Source organism: Aptenodytes forsteri, unplaced genomic scaffold (genome assembly GCF_000699145.1).
Source record: "Aptenodytes forsteri isolate BGI_AS27 unplaced genomic scaffold, ASM69914v1 Scaffold114, whole genome shotgun sequence".
In the NCBI taxonomy this organism is placed as follows: Eukaryota; Metazoa; Chordata; class Aves; order Sphenisciformes; family Spheniscidae; genus Aptenodytes; species Aptenodytes forsteri.
This window is the reverse complement of record NW_008795364.1, coordinates 4134095-4151986: the sequence shown is the minus strand read 5'-3', so window position 1 is coordinate 4151986 and position 17892 is coordinate 4134095. Positions and strand designations below refer to the sequence as shown.

The following is a 17892-nucleotide window of genomic DNA, read 5'->3' as shown; positions in this document are numbered from 1 at the left end:
ATTATTAAGGGCAACCCCCTAGAACGCTGTACTAGATGTTTGAGGGTTTTTTTGGATCAAGGTTTGACCATTAAATAAATTTCTAGCTGTAACAACCAGTAGATCAGTTAGCGTTATACATTATTAAGGGCAACCCCCTAGAACGCTGTACTAGATGTTTGAGGGTTTTTTTGGATCAAGGACATTTGACCATTTTTCAAATCCTGTAGATTTTTTTGTCTATCTATGGAGGAGCAAAAAAAAAAAAACCAACCATGAAACACTTCAATTAACACTGTGCTTTCTCTCTACTCTCCTGAGTGTAATATAAAGGCTACAACAGATTATTCCAGTCAGTCCACTGCTAATTACTCTTTCTGACCCTGCTGATTTGTCTCTTGTAAGACTGCAGCTTTAGAATTAGTGGTGTTGATCAGATACTTGCAAGCTGAATGCAAATATGTCAATCTAAGAAATTGTCTGTGAACATTTGAGCAAATGAAATCTGAATCTCTATGGACTTGTTTTCTCTGTCTGTATCTTTACTGCAACAGAGCTAGTTTCCCCACTCTCCTAGTTTCTTTGATTTATACCCTGAAATATCTCCATTTTCATCTCCCCCAATATTCCTCGACTTTTTTTTGTCATCTTTCAGTACTCTCACTTCTCCCTCTTGTTTCTTCACTGCCAGTGGGTGTAGTGAATAGTTCTGAACTTCATGTGTGCTGCCTAGCAGTCCCGAACATGCACGTTGCTTTGTCATTTACGGGGCGAAAGAGAGAGAACCACTGAACTCTAACTGCAACCATTCCCTCTGTGTAGGTACTAATCTGGACTGCTTTCCTAGCAGTTCATGTTCAGGAACACAACAGCTGAGGTCTCTACTCCTTCCAAATTAATTTGCAGTTTCCAGTAGGCTCAGAAGTTTTTAGAGGGGGGCTTGTAGACAGGCATGAATAAATCTGCTTGTCTTTAGGAAGCAATCATCTCGGAGACCACTGAGGGAAGATTCTGAAGAGTCTTGAAGTGGTTGGGTTGAACTCATGTATTTAGTGCTGTCATATCCAGAGATATAAAACTGGTTATGTCCTGCAGAGAAAAGACTAGAAATTACCATTGGCCCAGACAAAGGTGTCGTGGGGTCTGTTGTAAAGAGTCCTTTTCTTTTCTGGGTCTTTTCAGTGAAATTACTGCTTTCACTGAGTGTTTTTGGTAGAGTGAAGCCTTGATGACTGAGAAGTTTAACTGCTGTATTTGAATTCACGTAGGTGGTGGTAATTGAAGTTCTGAATAAAAATATTTGAGTAGACTGGACTGGGAAAAATGTTTCTTTATTGTTTTAACACCTTTTTTGAAACTTAGCTCTTTAGGCCTATTTATTTCAGAGTGCAGGGAGAGGCAGACAAATTATTGTATATCCTGGCAGTATTTCTTGCATCCTCCTTTGGCATTCATAGTGAATACTTACGTCTGAGACATGGTTTTGACTAGATCAGTGCCAGTAACATAATTGACAAGAATGGTTCTGGTGTTCACCAGGCCTTCTGAGAAGGAAAGACAGAAAAGGAGAATTTATCTTCTTACAGTTTGAGGAGAACAGTGTTGATTTGGAATGAGATTTCTGCTGATCTGGAGTAAGTAATATTTGCTGTAGACCATATGGGATATCTGTAAATTACTATCCCTTTTAAACTGGCATTCTTAGATTGCACGATTGCAAAGCCAGCCCTATAAACATCTATCCTTTTTCATTCTTTAGTGTCCATCCTTTGGGGAAGCTTTCACAAAGGCACATTAGATGTCTGGAATTGCTGAGACACGATACAGACTTGAGAAGCCATGTTAAGTCTTATATGTTGTAGCTCAGTGCAAGGTTTTTTTAGCTATTTTTTATGTTGTTTTGCAAAATCTGAGAAAGTAGTTCTATGAACATGTCCATATCAGACACTATTCAGTGGGCAGTAAGTAGCTGTTGAGAAGGCAACTGTTGTCATATTGAACTGGTATAGCTTTAGAAATTTTCCTTCTGTGTTCATCCCTAAATCCATAGGGGAATTTTTCTGTATGTAGTTTGTTCTAATAAGGTTTTCTTACTGTTTTTTGCTTAGTACATAAGCAGTCTTAGGATGTGGATATTATCCAAATTGGTAATGTTTTCGTAGTGCTTGCTAGATCTAGCCATCAGTTTGAGGGGAAGGATGCATTTGAACTTCATATGATGCTTATATTCCAGATGATGTTTGTTAGCCCTTGGGTATCAACAGCTATAAAAGTTGGAAGGAGACACCAAGACCGCTTTCCTCTTACCTGTTTATCTCACCAAGTAACTACCACCTCCTTAGGGACCTCAAGGTTTGATTTAATCTCTGATTGAGTAGGGAGGTGTAACAACAACAAGAAAAAAGCCTGCGTCTGTGCTGAGATAGTTTTTCTTGTTGGCCCTTCAAGACACGAGGCTTGATTGGTCTGGTGTAGATGGTGTATGCAAATTGAGAATTAAAATTTGCAGGCATATTTTGTTGGTATGCAACAGACTTTCTCCATCTTCTGAACGAAGTTCATGACCAAAATTTAAAAAATGAAAATAATGTACTCTTGCAAACATATTCAGCATCCTGTTGTATAATAAAATGGTCATTTTGTAGGTTTTTTTTCCTCTACCTGTCTGACACAGTGAAAGAGATAAGGTCTGCTAATGTTTTTGAAAATCAAAGTGACAGTAGTCACTGTAGATGTAGATCTGAGCAAGCACTTTATCTCAGGATTGTGACAAACAGCTCTTTTTTTTTTTGTCTTGTCTCTTTTTTCCAATATTGTGACATTCTCAAGCCACACTGCTGGCAATGGCTTTCCAGTTCAAGGTAACTTTCAGTTTCATAGAGCATGATGTAATATTTCCTAGAGTGGCTGTTTCAGGACATGGTATTTTGATGGCCTAGAATTTGAAAGGATGGATATTAATTGGAAGTAATAGGTGTCTACCTTTTGAGGTGAAGCCCCTTTTAAAAATGAGAATTACTGCCTTATGTGGAATGCCTTTGTATCTGGAGTTCTTAACACAATGTTATGTCAGCTTTTTACAGGTTGTATGGAATGCCTTTGTATCTGGAGTTCTTAACATAATACAATGTTATGTCAACTTTTTACAGGTTGTACTTAAATTGCTTTTGATTAACATAATTTTATGCGTGTCGTTTTGGAAGCTTACCTAGCAAAGAGTTGTCTTTACCTGCACTTAGTTGCAGATACGATAGGATGATATCGGATGTCTTTTCTACTTAGATGTGTGTAGATATTACACGCATCCCTCAGCCTCTGTTCTTACGGTTACTCAAACAGGCTGTAGTGCCTGAATCGCTGACCCGTGCTGTGAGACCAGGATCACTGTGGGCACAGCACGATGTCAGTAGGCTATGGCAGATTCCAGGTCAGAGATGCCTCTTGCCTGATCGGTTCTTGACTGGTCTTTGCCCTGCAATTTATTGGAAGGGGCTACTTTTGTTATCATGCTTGAAGGAATCTTGTTTTAGGCCACGTTGCGTTCCTCTCAGATGAATAATTAGCAGGCTGCATGGGAGAACTAGCTAGGTAGGGAATACTGTTGGATTCTCCGGTTTTTAAAACTCCTGGTAGATTCCATGTAGCCCTTCCATGAAGATACATAATCTGTTTATTCGAGGTGTGGGGATTTCTGAGTTTTTGTCTCTGGAAAAAAAAGTCTCAGAATCGTAGAAGCTTTCTAGAAGACCAGAAGATAGAATCCTTAAGTCTTGCAGCACATTTCACATCTAGCAGCGGGAGAAAAAAGTAGTTCAGGACTTACAGATTGTAGATAAACTCAGATGGCTTCTCCTCAGTGAGTTTCATAACTATCTTATTTAATCTTCTTTCTCCCCCTTCTTTTTTAGTACATTCCTGCTTCTAATCTTTCTTCTGAATTACTTCCTTCTGAGAGACTATGCAATATAGAATATTTACAGATACAGCTTCTTGTTATAAAGGAAGCTTTTATAGGGGAATTGTTTCCTCATCCCTTTAAACAAAACAGATGCAAATGATTTTTCTAAAAATAATTGGTCCAGAATGGTTAAGATAATAACACTGTGTATAATTTGCTTGATTTTTGAGAGGAGTTTAGGAGGGCCTTCACCAGTGAAGAACTCGTGGCACTAGTTAATGAGGTTTATTTGTCAGACACCGGGCTGTGGGATTCTTCTGTTTTTCTGTATTTGGAATAAATATAATATCATGTCTTTTATTTTTGACTATGGTCCATATTTTTTTTTCCCCTCTTTTAGTGGCCTCAAGCAATCTGAAGCAGAGTCCTGCTACATAAATATAGCACGAACACTTGAATTCTATGGAGTGGAATTGCACAGTGGTAGAGTATGTTTACATTGTGATTTTTCACTTGGAAAAAAAAAAATTATATGCTTTTTTACATGACCTTAATAGCAGCAAAAACAGTAGCATTTAAGTATTGACTTTATCATGTGTTATTTTTAATTAGAGAGTTGGGTAATTTTATAATAATTTCTGTGTAACATAGGTGCTGGAATTTCAACCAAAGAAGCTAGATCTCAAAAGAGTAACAATGTATTTTTAAGATACTTGGAAAAAAAAAAATTATATGCTTTTTTACATGACCTTAATAGCAGCAAAAACAGTAGCATTTAAGTATTGACTTTATCATGTGTTATTTTTAATTAGAGAGTTGGGTAATTTTATAATAATTTCTGTGTAACATAGGTGCTGGAATTTCAACCAAAGAAGCTAGATCTCAAAAGAGTAACAATGTATTTTTAAGATAAATGAGTAAAATTATTAAGTAAAATATAACAAAGTTTATGAATGTCTTAGTATGAGAGAAAATGAATGCTCTGTTTAGTGCTATGATGTAGTTGGCAGGTGTTTTAAGAGTTTACTTTCTCTGAATTTCTAACACAGTGTTAAAAATACAGAGGGTTGTTTTTTTTTATTCCTGTATTCCCTAACTCCAGGCTAAATCTAAGCAGTATTTAACAGCGTGGAAACTAAAATGTAAGTGGAAAATACCGCTAAAAATGTATTTGAAATCTTTGAGTTACAGGGTGTGCATTGATAAGAAACATGTCCTAGTATTTCACTGGCTACTGGGATTTGATTGTTTGATTACACTAGCTGTCTGAGACGAATCCCGAAAATACTTTTTGTTTTTGCATCCTAGTGTGCAAGTTACCATTTGTGCTTTTATGTAATAGCAAATTATTTTGGCATAAAGCTTGTAGTATAAAAACTTAATGAAGGGTGGTGCAGATTTCCTAAATGGCTTTCCTAAATGAAGATGGCTATTGTTTTTCCTAACATTTTTCTGAGATTTGTTAATAATCCTGACACTGAGAATTTTAATGAAAAAATCATCAATTTCTGTAATGATGGAAGGGATAGAAAAGGTCATTTTCTTCCTTCAGCATGATGTTTTCTTCTGTTTTTTTCATTATGCTACCACAAATAAGTGAGTGTTACATTAGATTTCTAAGAATTCCTAAAGTACTGCTGTATAAAGCCACTGTAATTACATTCATATTCATGAAATACAGTGCTCAAACAGTAGAAGCCTTTTTTAAGGATACGGAAAAGTACAAAGGAAAGGAAATAATTGAAGTGATAAAAATATGAACTGTCTATGCTCATACCATCTGATACGAGTATCAGGAGAGGCAACTGTTGTGTGACAACTGTTAAAGGTGATCAGGTATCTTGGTTCACATGCATTGGTTGTGGGTAAGTAATCTAGCATATGTGAACAAATTTCTTACGTTCTTGTGTCTTCCAACAATGTAAAAGCCTTCCCAATTTCTAATAAGGTGATTACCTTTAAATGGTAAACGGGCATCTGACTTTGTCTAGGTTCGTTGTCTGTCCATTGGGTCATCTGTCACCTTTCTGCTGTATTGAAGAACCCTTTACTGTCACACCTGAGCTTTCCCTATATGCACTTAACTTGATCGTTCTATGCCTTTTAACTTCTGTTGTAGCCTAGTATTTTGATAAGCCAACTTAAGTTCCAAGACTTTCACCATGAGGCTATTCTCTTAATATTCATGGGATGCTGTTTCTGAAAGTTCTTCAATTTCCAACATTCTTCCTGAGTTGTAGGCTACCAAACTGCATGCAGGATGTCAGTAGTGGTCGTACCAGCGCCAAGTAGTGAGGAGAGTTTAGAGTGGGTTCAGACATTTTCAACTACATGAAATTTCATTGTGGTGTACTGTGCTGCTCTGAGTAGAAATACCTTCTGGAGATACCTGCTTAAACAGTGTGTGGGGTTTGGGTGGTTTTTTTCCCCAGTGCATTGTTTCATATTTAATGACCTGGGGCTCTTGGGTTGTCAGAATATTAGTCATGAGCCCCTACTCTGCCTGACACCAAACTGTATGATCTGAATCAAATAGAGCACACATTTAAATCAGACTTCTCTGCTCCTGGCTGCTAAGATGCAGACCGTCTTGCTGCTGTTTCAGTCCGAATTAATATTTTTATCACAATTCAGTTTTTTTGAAGGATGAAAATATTTGAAGTGGTCTGTTTTTTCTAGCACTTGAACTGAACTTCTAGACAATTAGAAGCTGCTAGGAAGGAAATAGAAAGCAAAATAGAAAATGTCATGCCACCTTTTAAATCTGTGTTTTGATATAATTTGAATGTTGACTTTTGTTCTTCCTCTCCCCTCCTTATCTCAAAGTTGGTAATGGAATAAGAAAAGTACAGAGAAAGATAAGTCGTGAATGTTTTAAGGAAAAGCCTTCTGTAGCAGGTGAACAGCATGGAGAACATGAATAACAAACAATTTTTTTTTTTTTCTTCTTTGGTAGTAAAAGACTTAAGGAGCTTCAGTCTCCCTAGAAAGAGACAGGTTTAAGCAAAAGGAACTTTTTCCATATGGCTGCAACTGAATTGTGGGGATTACTGCTATTTTAATGGATGACCAAGGTGAAATAGGTATCAAGAGCAGTTAGGCAGTTCAGTGGAAGAATGCTTCACTTCAGTCCATTAAGCATACAAAAAGCTTCTGATCCAGCAAATCCTCTAGCTGTAAATCGCCAGAAGCTGAGAAGGGAGGTTATTAGTAGAGGTGTGATTGGTTGTCTCTGGAGTTTTGTACTTCCAAAACATCGGTTACAAGTCATTGTTTGGACTGAATGCCATGAGGCAGACCTTTCAACCAACACGTTATCATTGCTTATGCTTCTGAAGGCCTATAAGAAAAGTGACAGCACTGCATTATATCAGAGTGGACATTCTCGGCATTGTCTTCTGGTAGATAGTCTTCCATTTGCTGAGTGCTTTGCCTGTGCTGCAGCAGTCCTGCAGAAGAATACTCCTCAATATTTGGTCTCATCTGGTAGCCCATGTTGGCTGTAAATGACACTTTTCCGAAGTTTGAAATGGTCTCTCTCTGAAGTTTGTGGTGAAGGTTAGATACCTCCCCCACAATATGCTGCTGCTTCACAGAGGCTACCACGTTACAGCCCAGCTTTAGCAGGGATGTTTGCCATGCCTCCCGATATCCTCCCCCGACTTAGTACTGCTCTTAAATCACCCCTCCAGTTTTGTCGGATCCCAGTGCTTTGAACAGATCTAGCAGGGACTAGTTAAACTGTGACTTTTTCAAAGACTTTATCTCTGTGGATCCCTACAATTCAGCTCTTTGCTGCTAAAATAGTCTTAGTCCTCTTACCTGGTTCCTCTGCCATACACAGTGTAACACCTGGCTTTTATACTAATGGCCAAAAGAAGCTGGTGCTCCTGTACTAGTGGTTGAGAGTGGGATACTTTTGGATAATGTTTCTTGAAGAACAGATGAATATCTAGTTTCCTTAATTCTAACGTTTTATTGTACAAAGTTAAATATTTTTTAAAAGTTGAGTGTGAGCTTTCTTTTTAGCAACTTGCTAAACATGAAACTTCCATTAGTGAATTAATCTGAGCTTAGTTTTCATCTGCAAACACTTCTGCTTTTCTCTGAGGATAAATCTGAACTGCTAAAATTGTAATATTCAAAAATGAAATAGTATTAAGAAACTCAGGAGAGTTAATTCAATACCTTAAAACTGTATTGAGATTTCTTGAATTCCTAATCTCCTTTTCGCTCTCGATCACCATCTCATCTGCTCAATAATTAGTCTGATGTTAACTCATCTTTCATTTTTACTCAGAGGTGAAGATAGGAAATTTGTAGAATCAATATTATTTCCATATCTACAAAAATCCAGATAGTAATTGTAAATGAAATCAAATGTGAATCAGTATTTAACTAGCTAGATGCTTGGCATGATCATTTTGATCTTTATAATTTTTTTAATGATTATCTCTATAGAGAAACGGGTAAAAAGAAAAGTATATGCATGTTATTAGTTGTGCAATTTAACAGCAAGATGTTTTGAAAGGGAAATAACTACACATCTACATCATCTTTCTTTTGGGAGACCCTCTTTCTTTATGCTAGTCTGAAATCTCAGTTTTGGATTTTTTAGGTTTAACACAAGAGAGTTCATTACAACAAATAGCATGGGAGGTTAGTGTTTTGGACTGGGGCAGAGGGGAGTGGTGAATGAACTTTGTTCTGACAAAGCTTCCAGAGAAAATAGAGTAGTTTAGCCTAATTAATCCCTATCAAGTGTTTAGCTAATCCTTTATTTCTGCTAAATCATTTAGGTTTTCAGTTTTTTCTCCTAAAGCTGTTTCTTCTTTACAGTATTGATTTTTTTTAAAAGCAGGAACCTGGAGTAAGCTCCAAGTGCTAATAGTACAGGTTTCTGCCCTGCTTTAGGTTGGCTGTAGCATGGCAGGGGCAGCTAAAATTGCATGCAATTCATCTTTTGAAATACCTCAGTTTTCTCCCCAAGTATTAAAATAAAGGGGTGTCAGTTCTGGATTCCTGTAATACACTGGCATAAACTGGCAGTCCGGGAGCTTCTTCCGATGGAGATTCAACCAGCTCCTCTAGCAGTGGTTCTTGGCAAAGTGGGGCAGCAGGTTGCTGAGGATTATTAATACTTTCAGCTGATTCTGGGCTACCTTGATGTTAAGTCTATTTGGACTGCTACCTACCTAATGATTTTCTTTTATTATATTCTCAGAGATAGGACTGGTATTCCTCTCATCTTGTCAGTATTCAGTGTTAATGCACTATGTATTAAACAGGTTATGCTCATTCTTTATGAACTGCTGTGGTATTTCACTGGAGAGTTATAAATCATGTCACAAATTAGGTTCAGCTTCATTCATATGCCTGTATCACGCTTCTATTCAACTATTTTTAAAGGATTTATTGTAGACTTTCTGCAGTATTGTTAGAGCACTTGATATCTGTTCTATTCTTCTGTACCTTACTAATAAAAGAAATTGGGATTGGACATACAAGAAAATTGTATATTAACTGAGCACAGAGTACCATCTAGAGGAGCAGCTGAGCTATTGAAGGCTTTAAGAGAATCCATTACCCTTGGCCATCCTTTACAAAATAGTCTGAAACTACGTTTGAGTCAAACCTGGTGTTTTAACCAATGAGTTCTACACTTACATGTAGATTTATGCATGTGTTCAGCTCTGTTTAGAAATTTGTGTAATAATGTGTTAGTACGTGTTGATCATAGAGAAATAGGAAGCCAAGATTTGTAACTTTTGTAACATCAGTTTGGGTTTAGACTCAAATTGACCATTCAGCGTCCTCCCCACCGTTTTTTTTCTTTTAACTCAAGTGTTTGCCTATACGTAAGCATGTGTTTCCTCTTGAGTATGTCAATACATATAAAGGATTTTAAATCCATGGATGCATTTTTCCAGTTGAGCATGTTAAGCTAATGCAGTTTTTGGTTTAGCTAACAATGGATTCAGTTTAGTGTATGATATATTCGTGTACACATGTATATTCCTCTAGCATACTCTCATATGCAGAATTGTAGTCACCTCCTGCCCAGTCTTTGTTGGTAAGACCTTTTTGGAAAAAATAAGGAATTATTTCCTTTGTCTTTTTAAACAGCTTAGACATTTGTGTTCAGTTCCCAAAATTCTGTGACGTTTACCTGAACTGATGTTGGGAAGTACTTCAACTTCTTTCCCATGGTTAAATTAATAAGGCTGGACTTGAAACCTTAGTCTGATACTGACCTAAAGAATATCTAGTGTTGTAAGATGAACGTTACAACTTGTTTTAATGAGTGGAAGTTTATAATACCTGGTAGATAACATTGAAGGAGAGATGCATGGGGAAAAAAATCCAAATATGTGATTGAATTTTTGCCTTAGGAGTAGCAATTTAAGTCTAGAAAACTTGAAAATGAATTTATAAGTAGATAAATGGGAATAACACAAACTCATCTGTGTTCTTACGGTATTTTTCTTTCGCAGGATCTCCACAATCTAGATCTCATGATTGGGATTGCATCCGGTGGAATTGCTGTATATAGAAAACTCATCTGCACAAGCTTCTATCCCTGGTAAATTCCTTTACTAGTAAAGAAATGTGTCTAGTCTTTTTAATCTTATTCCCATTTGCTTTAATATTTATTCCAAAGAAGCCTACAATACATAAATTTGTTCTTTATTGGGGTATCATGAGATTTCCTTGCGTTGAGATAAAAATGAAACCTGTTGCCTAGGCTTTTAATTCTCTAAGACTGTTGGACTCCTTGCACTATGTGAAGTCTTGATCAAGTTAATTCACATACAGGTCTCAGTACATGATTAGGAGGATCCTGTGGTCTTAGAGATTTGCTGTTGTTCTACCCAATAATATGTCTTTTTTTTTAAAATCAGTATTACTAGTAAAGCTCAACAGCTAATGCTCTGATCATTTTATCCTGTCATTCAGGAAGAAGATATTTGCTTCTCAGAAAAGAAATGTGAAATGAGTTATTTGGAGTTGCAGATTTACTGGAACTAGGATAATATAATTTAGACAAATTTTTAAATGTCATCAAACAAGGCTATATAATGTTAACAGGTTTTGGAGTCTCCGCGGGAGACACCTTTGCATTATTCTATGATACTGAAACCATTAGAATGCATGATAGTGCTGTAGAAAATAATCTCTATGAAGAAGCAATGTGCACAAAATGTCTAACGTGAATGACATTAGAAATTAGTTAAGATATAATTATTTATAGTATTTATGGGCTTCGTTATTTATACCATACTAAAAATGATAACATAAGTTAGAAATTATATAGAGGCTGGGCCTTTCCCTAAGGTTTTTGGATTGGATCAGAAAGAATTTTTCCCAGTCTTTCTTTTTTAAAATGAAGATGAATTTGTTTTTTATACCTGATAAAGTATAGCTTTATCATGTTATGCGTAATTTCCTCATATAATTTGTAACGGTTTTTCTGGAGAATGTTTTCTTAATCATGACAGAAAACTGCATTCTAATGGGTTGTACTTGCTTCTTGCTCCTTAATTATATAAAAAGGTGCTGCTTAGTAATATTCCTTAAATACTCGAGTCATTCTATCCTTTCATTACGAACCCAACCTAACAGGTATTTCCTATGGGAAAGCAATAAAATAGGTTTCAATTTATTTTTAGCGGAAAATGTACTGCACAGTCTCTGCATTTTTCTTTTTTCTTTGCAGTGAGTTGTCTTTCAACTCACTTGGATGTACTGTAACCATCCTAAATGTATGTCAATAATGCTCTTGTACAGCACAGTGACATCTTGTATTTTTCCATCTTTAATGCACACTAAAGCATAAAAGAATTTTATCTTTCATCTTTGTGCCCTGAGCTCTGCCCTTTCTTATGTCAATCTAGCTTCTTTAAACAGCTGCAGGTTTTAAAAACTGCCAGCTGGAGGCACATTTTCTGTCTTCTGCAAGTCTTCTTGTGCCAACTTAGTGACCTAAGGTATGAATTGATAATAGTAATCCTGGAAATCACAGCAACGGCATTTTTAAAATCCGGGACAATATGATTTTTAGGGAAGGGAGAGAGCTTTATAGGACACAAGACAGGAGGGATTCACAACTTCCTGTCCTACTTTTACTCCTGGAGAGCACAGAGGAAAAAACCACAGATGCTAAAGCATCATTTACAAAAACCTATTCTCATTTACGAAAAGAAATGGAGGGGTGAAAAAAACACACAGATTTTTCAGTTCAGATAACTTCCACCCTAAAATATGAGGTTTAGCCAGCAATATTTTCAGCTGACAGCTAATGCAATTGTTCCAAGCTTTCCTACTCTCTCTCTAAAAATATATTCTCAACTTGAAAGGAGCAAAAACTCACTGCATAGGGGATAACTTTCTGATATTTTATTTCTGGCTTCTTGAATGAGTTAGTCATAATTCTTCATGCAGGAATGGTGTCTGTTCCCTGCCCCCTGAAAACAAGCAAGCAAGGAAAGTCATCAGAGCAGACTAGCGTGTGCTGTATTTGTAGTGTACACTTTAAATTGCTTTTTAGACCTCAAAGCAGGATGTATTTCTGCAGTGTCTGGAGTTTTAATGTATCTTGGTTGGGCTGAAGGTGTGCAGATTAGGAGATTCCTTACAGAACAGTATATGCCTGAGAATGGAAAAACAAAAAAAACCAAACAAAAAAACCCCACCAAAACAAACCCATTCAGATAATTGAAATAGTATTTAGGCTTTTTATGTAACACCATTTGTAGTAAGTCGTTTTTCCTACCGGCTGAGCAAGCTTTGCCATAAATGTGGTAGAACTCAAGGTGGCAGCAAACACCATCAAAGCACTCTTTCCAAATCCAAGTAAAATACTGTGCAGCATTGGTGGATGACAACAATGCAACTATGCCATATGGTAGTAGTCAAAGGGGACCAAAAGTTTTCAGGAACAGAGGCAGTGAGAGAGTACTGCCTTGGCAAAAGGAGGATTTTCAATCAAAGCAACCTACATAAGGAGCTGACTGATCAGTCAGAGGCAATGCAAGTCAAGGCAGGTTTAAAAAATAACTCTGGATTTAACGCAGTATTTTATATGCTCTGGAAAGTTATTCTTGGGAGCGCTCAACTGTTTTGTGATAACTTCCAAATTCGTTTTGCAAGTAAAATATTATCTTAATGGCAAAAACATACAAGCACTGTCTACGTCAGCAGCAATTAAGGTTGTGTATTAAATGCTATTCAGTGTATGCAATTTCTTTGCTTTGAAAACTTCAGAGAAACTGCTAGAGGAATGCATTCTACACTGCTAGTTAAAAACAACTTGACAGTCTTACATAGCAAATTTGACAGGACCTTTCCTGCTGAATCTTCCAATGGCAAAGTATAAGACTTCCAGCTATAGAAACATTTTTGCTTCAAGTCAAAAATACCAGCTGTTAGTACTAAGTGCTAGGACAGAACTGCCAATTTGATCAGAAATGAATAATTCTGTTGCCCACTAAGTGACAAATCTATTTTGACCCTTGTGAATGATAGGAAGACAGGACCCAAAAGATGGATGCTATTAATATGCTACAAGTATTGAGCATTTTACAAGCAAACCGTGAAACTTAATCATTTGTGAATGTTGCATAGTCACTGGACAGATTAATGGTGAGTGATAAGGGCAGCTGAGCCACCAGTTAGAATAACTGCATCATGTTTTGGATGTGGCATCTTCAAGCATTTGTTAAATCTAAATCCTTTGATACCTTAATCTATTGGATTTTTTGTGGATTGTGCTATATGAGAACACTTGCTCAACTTGTAGGCGTAACATTGCAAATGATTCTTAGTTAATATTAAATAAAACTGTCAGATTAGCAAGTGTTCTTTGTCACTGAATTAAATAGGTTTAGTTGTACTTTAAGGAGAATGAATGGAATCGAGAGGGATGCTCTACTTAGAGAAGAGTCAAAATAAAGAGACTTAAAGCCCTGATTTGACTTGAAGTGATTATGTGGTCATGCAATGAATCATGTTTTGAGGGAAAAAGAAAGAAAGAAGGAAAAACAAAAAAGGAGGGATTGAGAGAATTGAGAGTTTTGGTATTTTTGGATGTTGGCTACCTTTTTGTTGTTGGGTGGAGGGGTTTTTCCTTAGTCTGCAGGGTTAGTTTTCTGTGTCCTGCATTTCTGCTGGCTCTACATTAGGGTAAAACCAGACCATGACGGCGACCGTGTAAGTTGATAATGACTCAAAACTTACTTGTTGAAGTCTAATCTAAGTCAAGAAATGTGTTAAGAAAGAACCAGAAGCACAAGACTTGAGTGGTACTAGTTCAAGCGGAGTAGCACTAGGATTAAGAAAGGATTTATATATAAATGAGTTGCACCTCAGTAAATGCAACTGAAAGTTTATGAGACTTACCAGGAAGTTCAGAATCCAGAACTTTCAGATGAGCAGTACAGATAATTGCCATTTGAGATAGCAAGTCAAATGGCACAAGTATTTCAAGAGTTGGCCTGACAGGAGAGGTGGATATGATTTAAACTTTCTAGTAACCTGCACAACAATTTGTCTGGTAACCAAAGACTGTTGTGAATGAAACTCCTGTTTCTTTCTCCATCAGTTACAGAACCACAAAAACATTTTCAGAGATGGGCACGCGTTCAGTTTTCCACCTCTTTTGTGCAGGAGGGGGGATTGTTTCTTCCACTACCTTTCTGGTTTGTAACTGGCAAATATACAAATCCCATATGAATGAGGAATGTTTCTCTATAATTAAAGTGCATCTCTCTCATGGGCAGTGGGGAATGAATGATATGCCATTGTCCCACTTGCTGGGAGTGATGCAAAATGCAGTAAGAACTGAGATGTTCTTCAATATAGTTCATACCCGATGAGATCTAAGGTGCTATGAAACATTATCAGTTGATGAGAATATTCTGAGACTTTTAGCAGCAACCTTCCAAAAACCATTTCGTGGTGTGTAGATGGTGTTTTTCAGGCAGATATGACTTGATCAGACCTTAAATAGCTTACCCAAGGCAGCCATGTGATTCTAGCTGATCATAGATTCCTTTTTCCAAAATGTGTCAGTTTTCAGTTATTGAAGTAGAACTATTGAAAATTTAGGTATTTTAGACAAGTCTTGTTTTGCTGTAGGAAGGTGCGTGGGTACCTAGAAGTTTGTTTAATTTAGCAAAACTGGTAAGCATATAATGAAAATTGTTTGAGCACCAATTCCAACTGTAATCCTTACCTTAGAAAATCTTTATTCATACTATGTATATATAGAAAAGAGGTGTTCAGTTCTGTGTAAAATTACCACATAAATTATGCAATGTTAATAATTGAAGTGAAAAATACATTAACACTCATTCTTACAGTTTTCATCCTTCTACAATTATGACTTTAACTACAAAGTTTGTTTAGTTATTAATACAAGTACATGATATTTCTCACATTATGAAGCCAATTCTGTGAAGTCTCTGGGAAATTTCAGATGTTGTATGACCAACGTTTTCGTGTCATTAGAGTCTTAAATTTTGTTCCTTTAGTCACAGTTGTCATATGATTCTTAAGTTATACAGACTTGACACATTTAACATTTGTGTGGCTTAGTAAAGGATGTCATCAAGTTTTTGCTGCAAGAATAGATTTGGTGGGAGAGAATTGCTATGTGAGTTATTTAAGAGTAAATGAGGAAGAATCTCAATTTTTTTTAAAAAACCTATCCTTAGCTAAATTTTTTGCTTTGAGTTTCTTGACACCTATTTGCCACTCAACATAGGAGATGGCTGCATATTATTCATTGAATATTTAACAGTTATAATCTTTTAGGTTTGCTGTACACAGTATTATTTTTAATTGGTTTTTTCCCCTCTAAACATTGTTTAGTATTTCATAGTCTGTTTCTTTCTTTTAGGGTGAACATATTAAAAATTTCCTTTAAAAGGAAAAAATTTTTTATACAACAACGGCAAAAACATGTAAGTAGTAATTTCATTTTGTTTTGCTCAAGTGGTCATTTTCAATTTTTTTTTTGCCTTAAATGTTAAGACAACAAAAGGCTCTGTTGTGTTAACTTGCCCTTGCTCTTGTGGTCCTTTTATGCTCGCTCTGTTTCCCATTTTTGTTTCCTTTCCATCATGGAATCTTTTCACATTCAGTCTGTTGGACTATATCTTACCCATGCAGGTTTCTTCTCCCTTGGAGACTTGGGGGAAATGCAGATCTTCATCCTTTCCCCAGTATTTTGTAACCTAGCATATTTCCCTTTTCTTGCCAGCATCTGCTGCTCTTTTCTTTGATGCTCTCCCTGCCCAGTAGAGTGCCTCACTGCAGTGAATCTACTAAACAGCTGCTTATCCCATCTAGGAGGACTGTGTGAGGTCCCTTCTGCTTATGGGGCTCAGAGTTCTGGGAGAAAGGAAGGTACCTGGAGACCTGGACAGGTCTGCAGCTGAAATACCTGAGGTCGGAAAGGGGGATAGTGCATCTCCTGCTGCATGTAACATGCAGCACTTTAGAAGTTGGCAAAATATGTGAAGATAGTTGACAAAACTGATGTACAATAGAAAATTTAAGATTAGTCTTCGTAATACTGTGTGCTTTTTGCAGAACGGTTGTCATATTAGGCTATTTAATGGGAAAAAAATAATCTTGATTACAGTATTGTACTGCCACAATATGAACAGATAAATTAAGCTATCTTTTGAGGAAGAGAAGAGAATATTTAATATGACAGGAAAAAATATGGAAATTAGTGACCAGCAGATATATAGATATTTTCATTCAGTTGAGGACAGAACTCAGATAGTAAAAGGTAAGTGTTAACTTATACCTAAACTTTATGAGGGCTCTTGTAGTAAATGAGTTCTTAAACTGCTAGGAGCTGTGTTGCAAGAAGATTTCTTGACCTTCATTGATTAGAGGGTCTGCTGAACACCAATTGCTAGAGAGGCTTTTTTACCCAAAAGGAGAGTATTTTCATCTTCCCCCCTCTCACCACCCCCTCCCCATTTCGTGGGTATCTCCCAAATTTGAGGAGTGTGCATGAATGTACACACTCTTAATTTTCAGGTCTCTTATGTAAACAAAGTTAGTATCTAGAAATAGTGTTACTACAGTAGTGCTTACACACACAGAATGCACAAATGAAACTGTTTTCTCTTTTGAAAGAGTGTGTCCTAACCCACCATAGAGGGGTCTTAAGTTTTCTGCAAGCTGTAAGTTTCTAAATATATTGTTTATATGTAAACTTGTCTCAGTCTCTTCAAATGTATTTCACTGTATGAAGAAATGAGTGGTTGGCAAACCATTCTACTAGCTTGTGAGTGTAATTGTATTTGTATTACACTTAGTGTAATCGTATTACATTCACAAGTATTACCTTCTTCTAGGTTTGAGGATTAAAAATTCACTGGTAAGGAGTCTTACTAAATTTTAAATATCTTCAAGTATATAAATATCTGCAATTGACATCAATTTCCAAATGTGTCTGTGAGAATAAATGCAGGAACAGAAATCTGAGAGTGGTTAGTAACAACGGATAGTAAAATGAGTGTGCTTACAGGTTTTTTTGAATATGGAGAAATAAAGTGTCAATATGTAACAGTCGCTGGACTCAAAGATCATGAAAAAGATGTGTGTTCGTTGCATAAAGACCTTACTGCTGTCAAAAGTTGAATTTCTCTTTCTGGAGACCTGTATCACCTTTGAAGAGGGCAGCATTCTTAAAATTTCATAGAATAGAATCATAGAATAGTTTGGGTTGGAAGGGACCTTTAAAGGTCATCTAGTCCAAGCCCCCTGCCATGGGCAGGGACATCTTCAACTAGATCAGGTTGCTCAGAGCCCCGTCCAACCTGACCTGGAATGTTTCCAGGGATGGGGCATCCACCACCTCTCTGGGCAACCTGTGCCAGTGCTTCACAACCCTCAGCATAAAAAAATGTCTTCCTTATATCTAGTCTAAATCTACCCCCCTTTAGTTTAAAGCCATTCCCCCTTGTCCTGTCGCAACAGGCCCTGCTAAAAAG

General features: G+C 36.7%; 1 protein-coding gene across 1 annotated transcript in view; it reads left to right on the top strand.

The window, feature by feature from the left end:
- The window catches only part of PTPN3 (protein tyrosine phosphatase, non-receptor type 3), a 102482-nt gene that overhangs the window by 25194 nt on the left and 59396 nt on the right, over window positions 1-17892 (top strand). The window contains exons 8-10 of the mRNA XM_009280196.2: window positions 4278-4365; window positions 10372-10460; window positions 15777-15840. Coding sequence (XP_009278471.1) covers window positions 4278-4365; window positions 10372-10460; window positions 15777-15840 — 241 coding nt within the window. The remainder of the gene's footprint in view (window positions 1-4277; window positions 4366-10371; window positions 10461-15776; window positions 15841-17892) is intronic.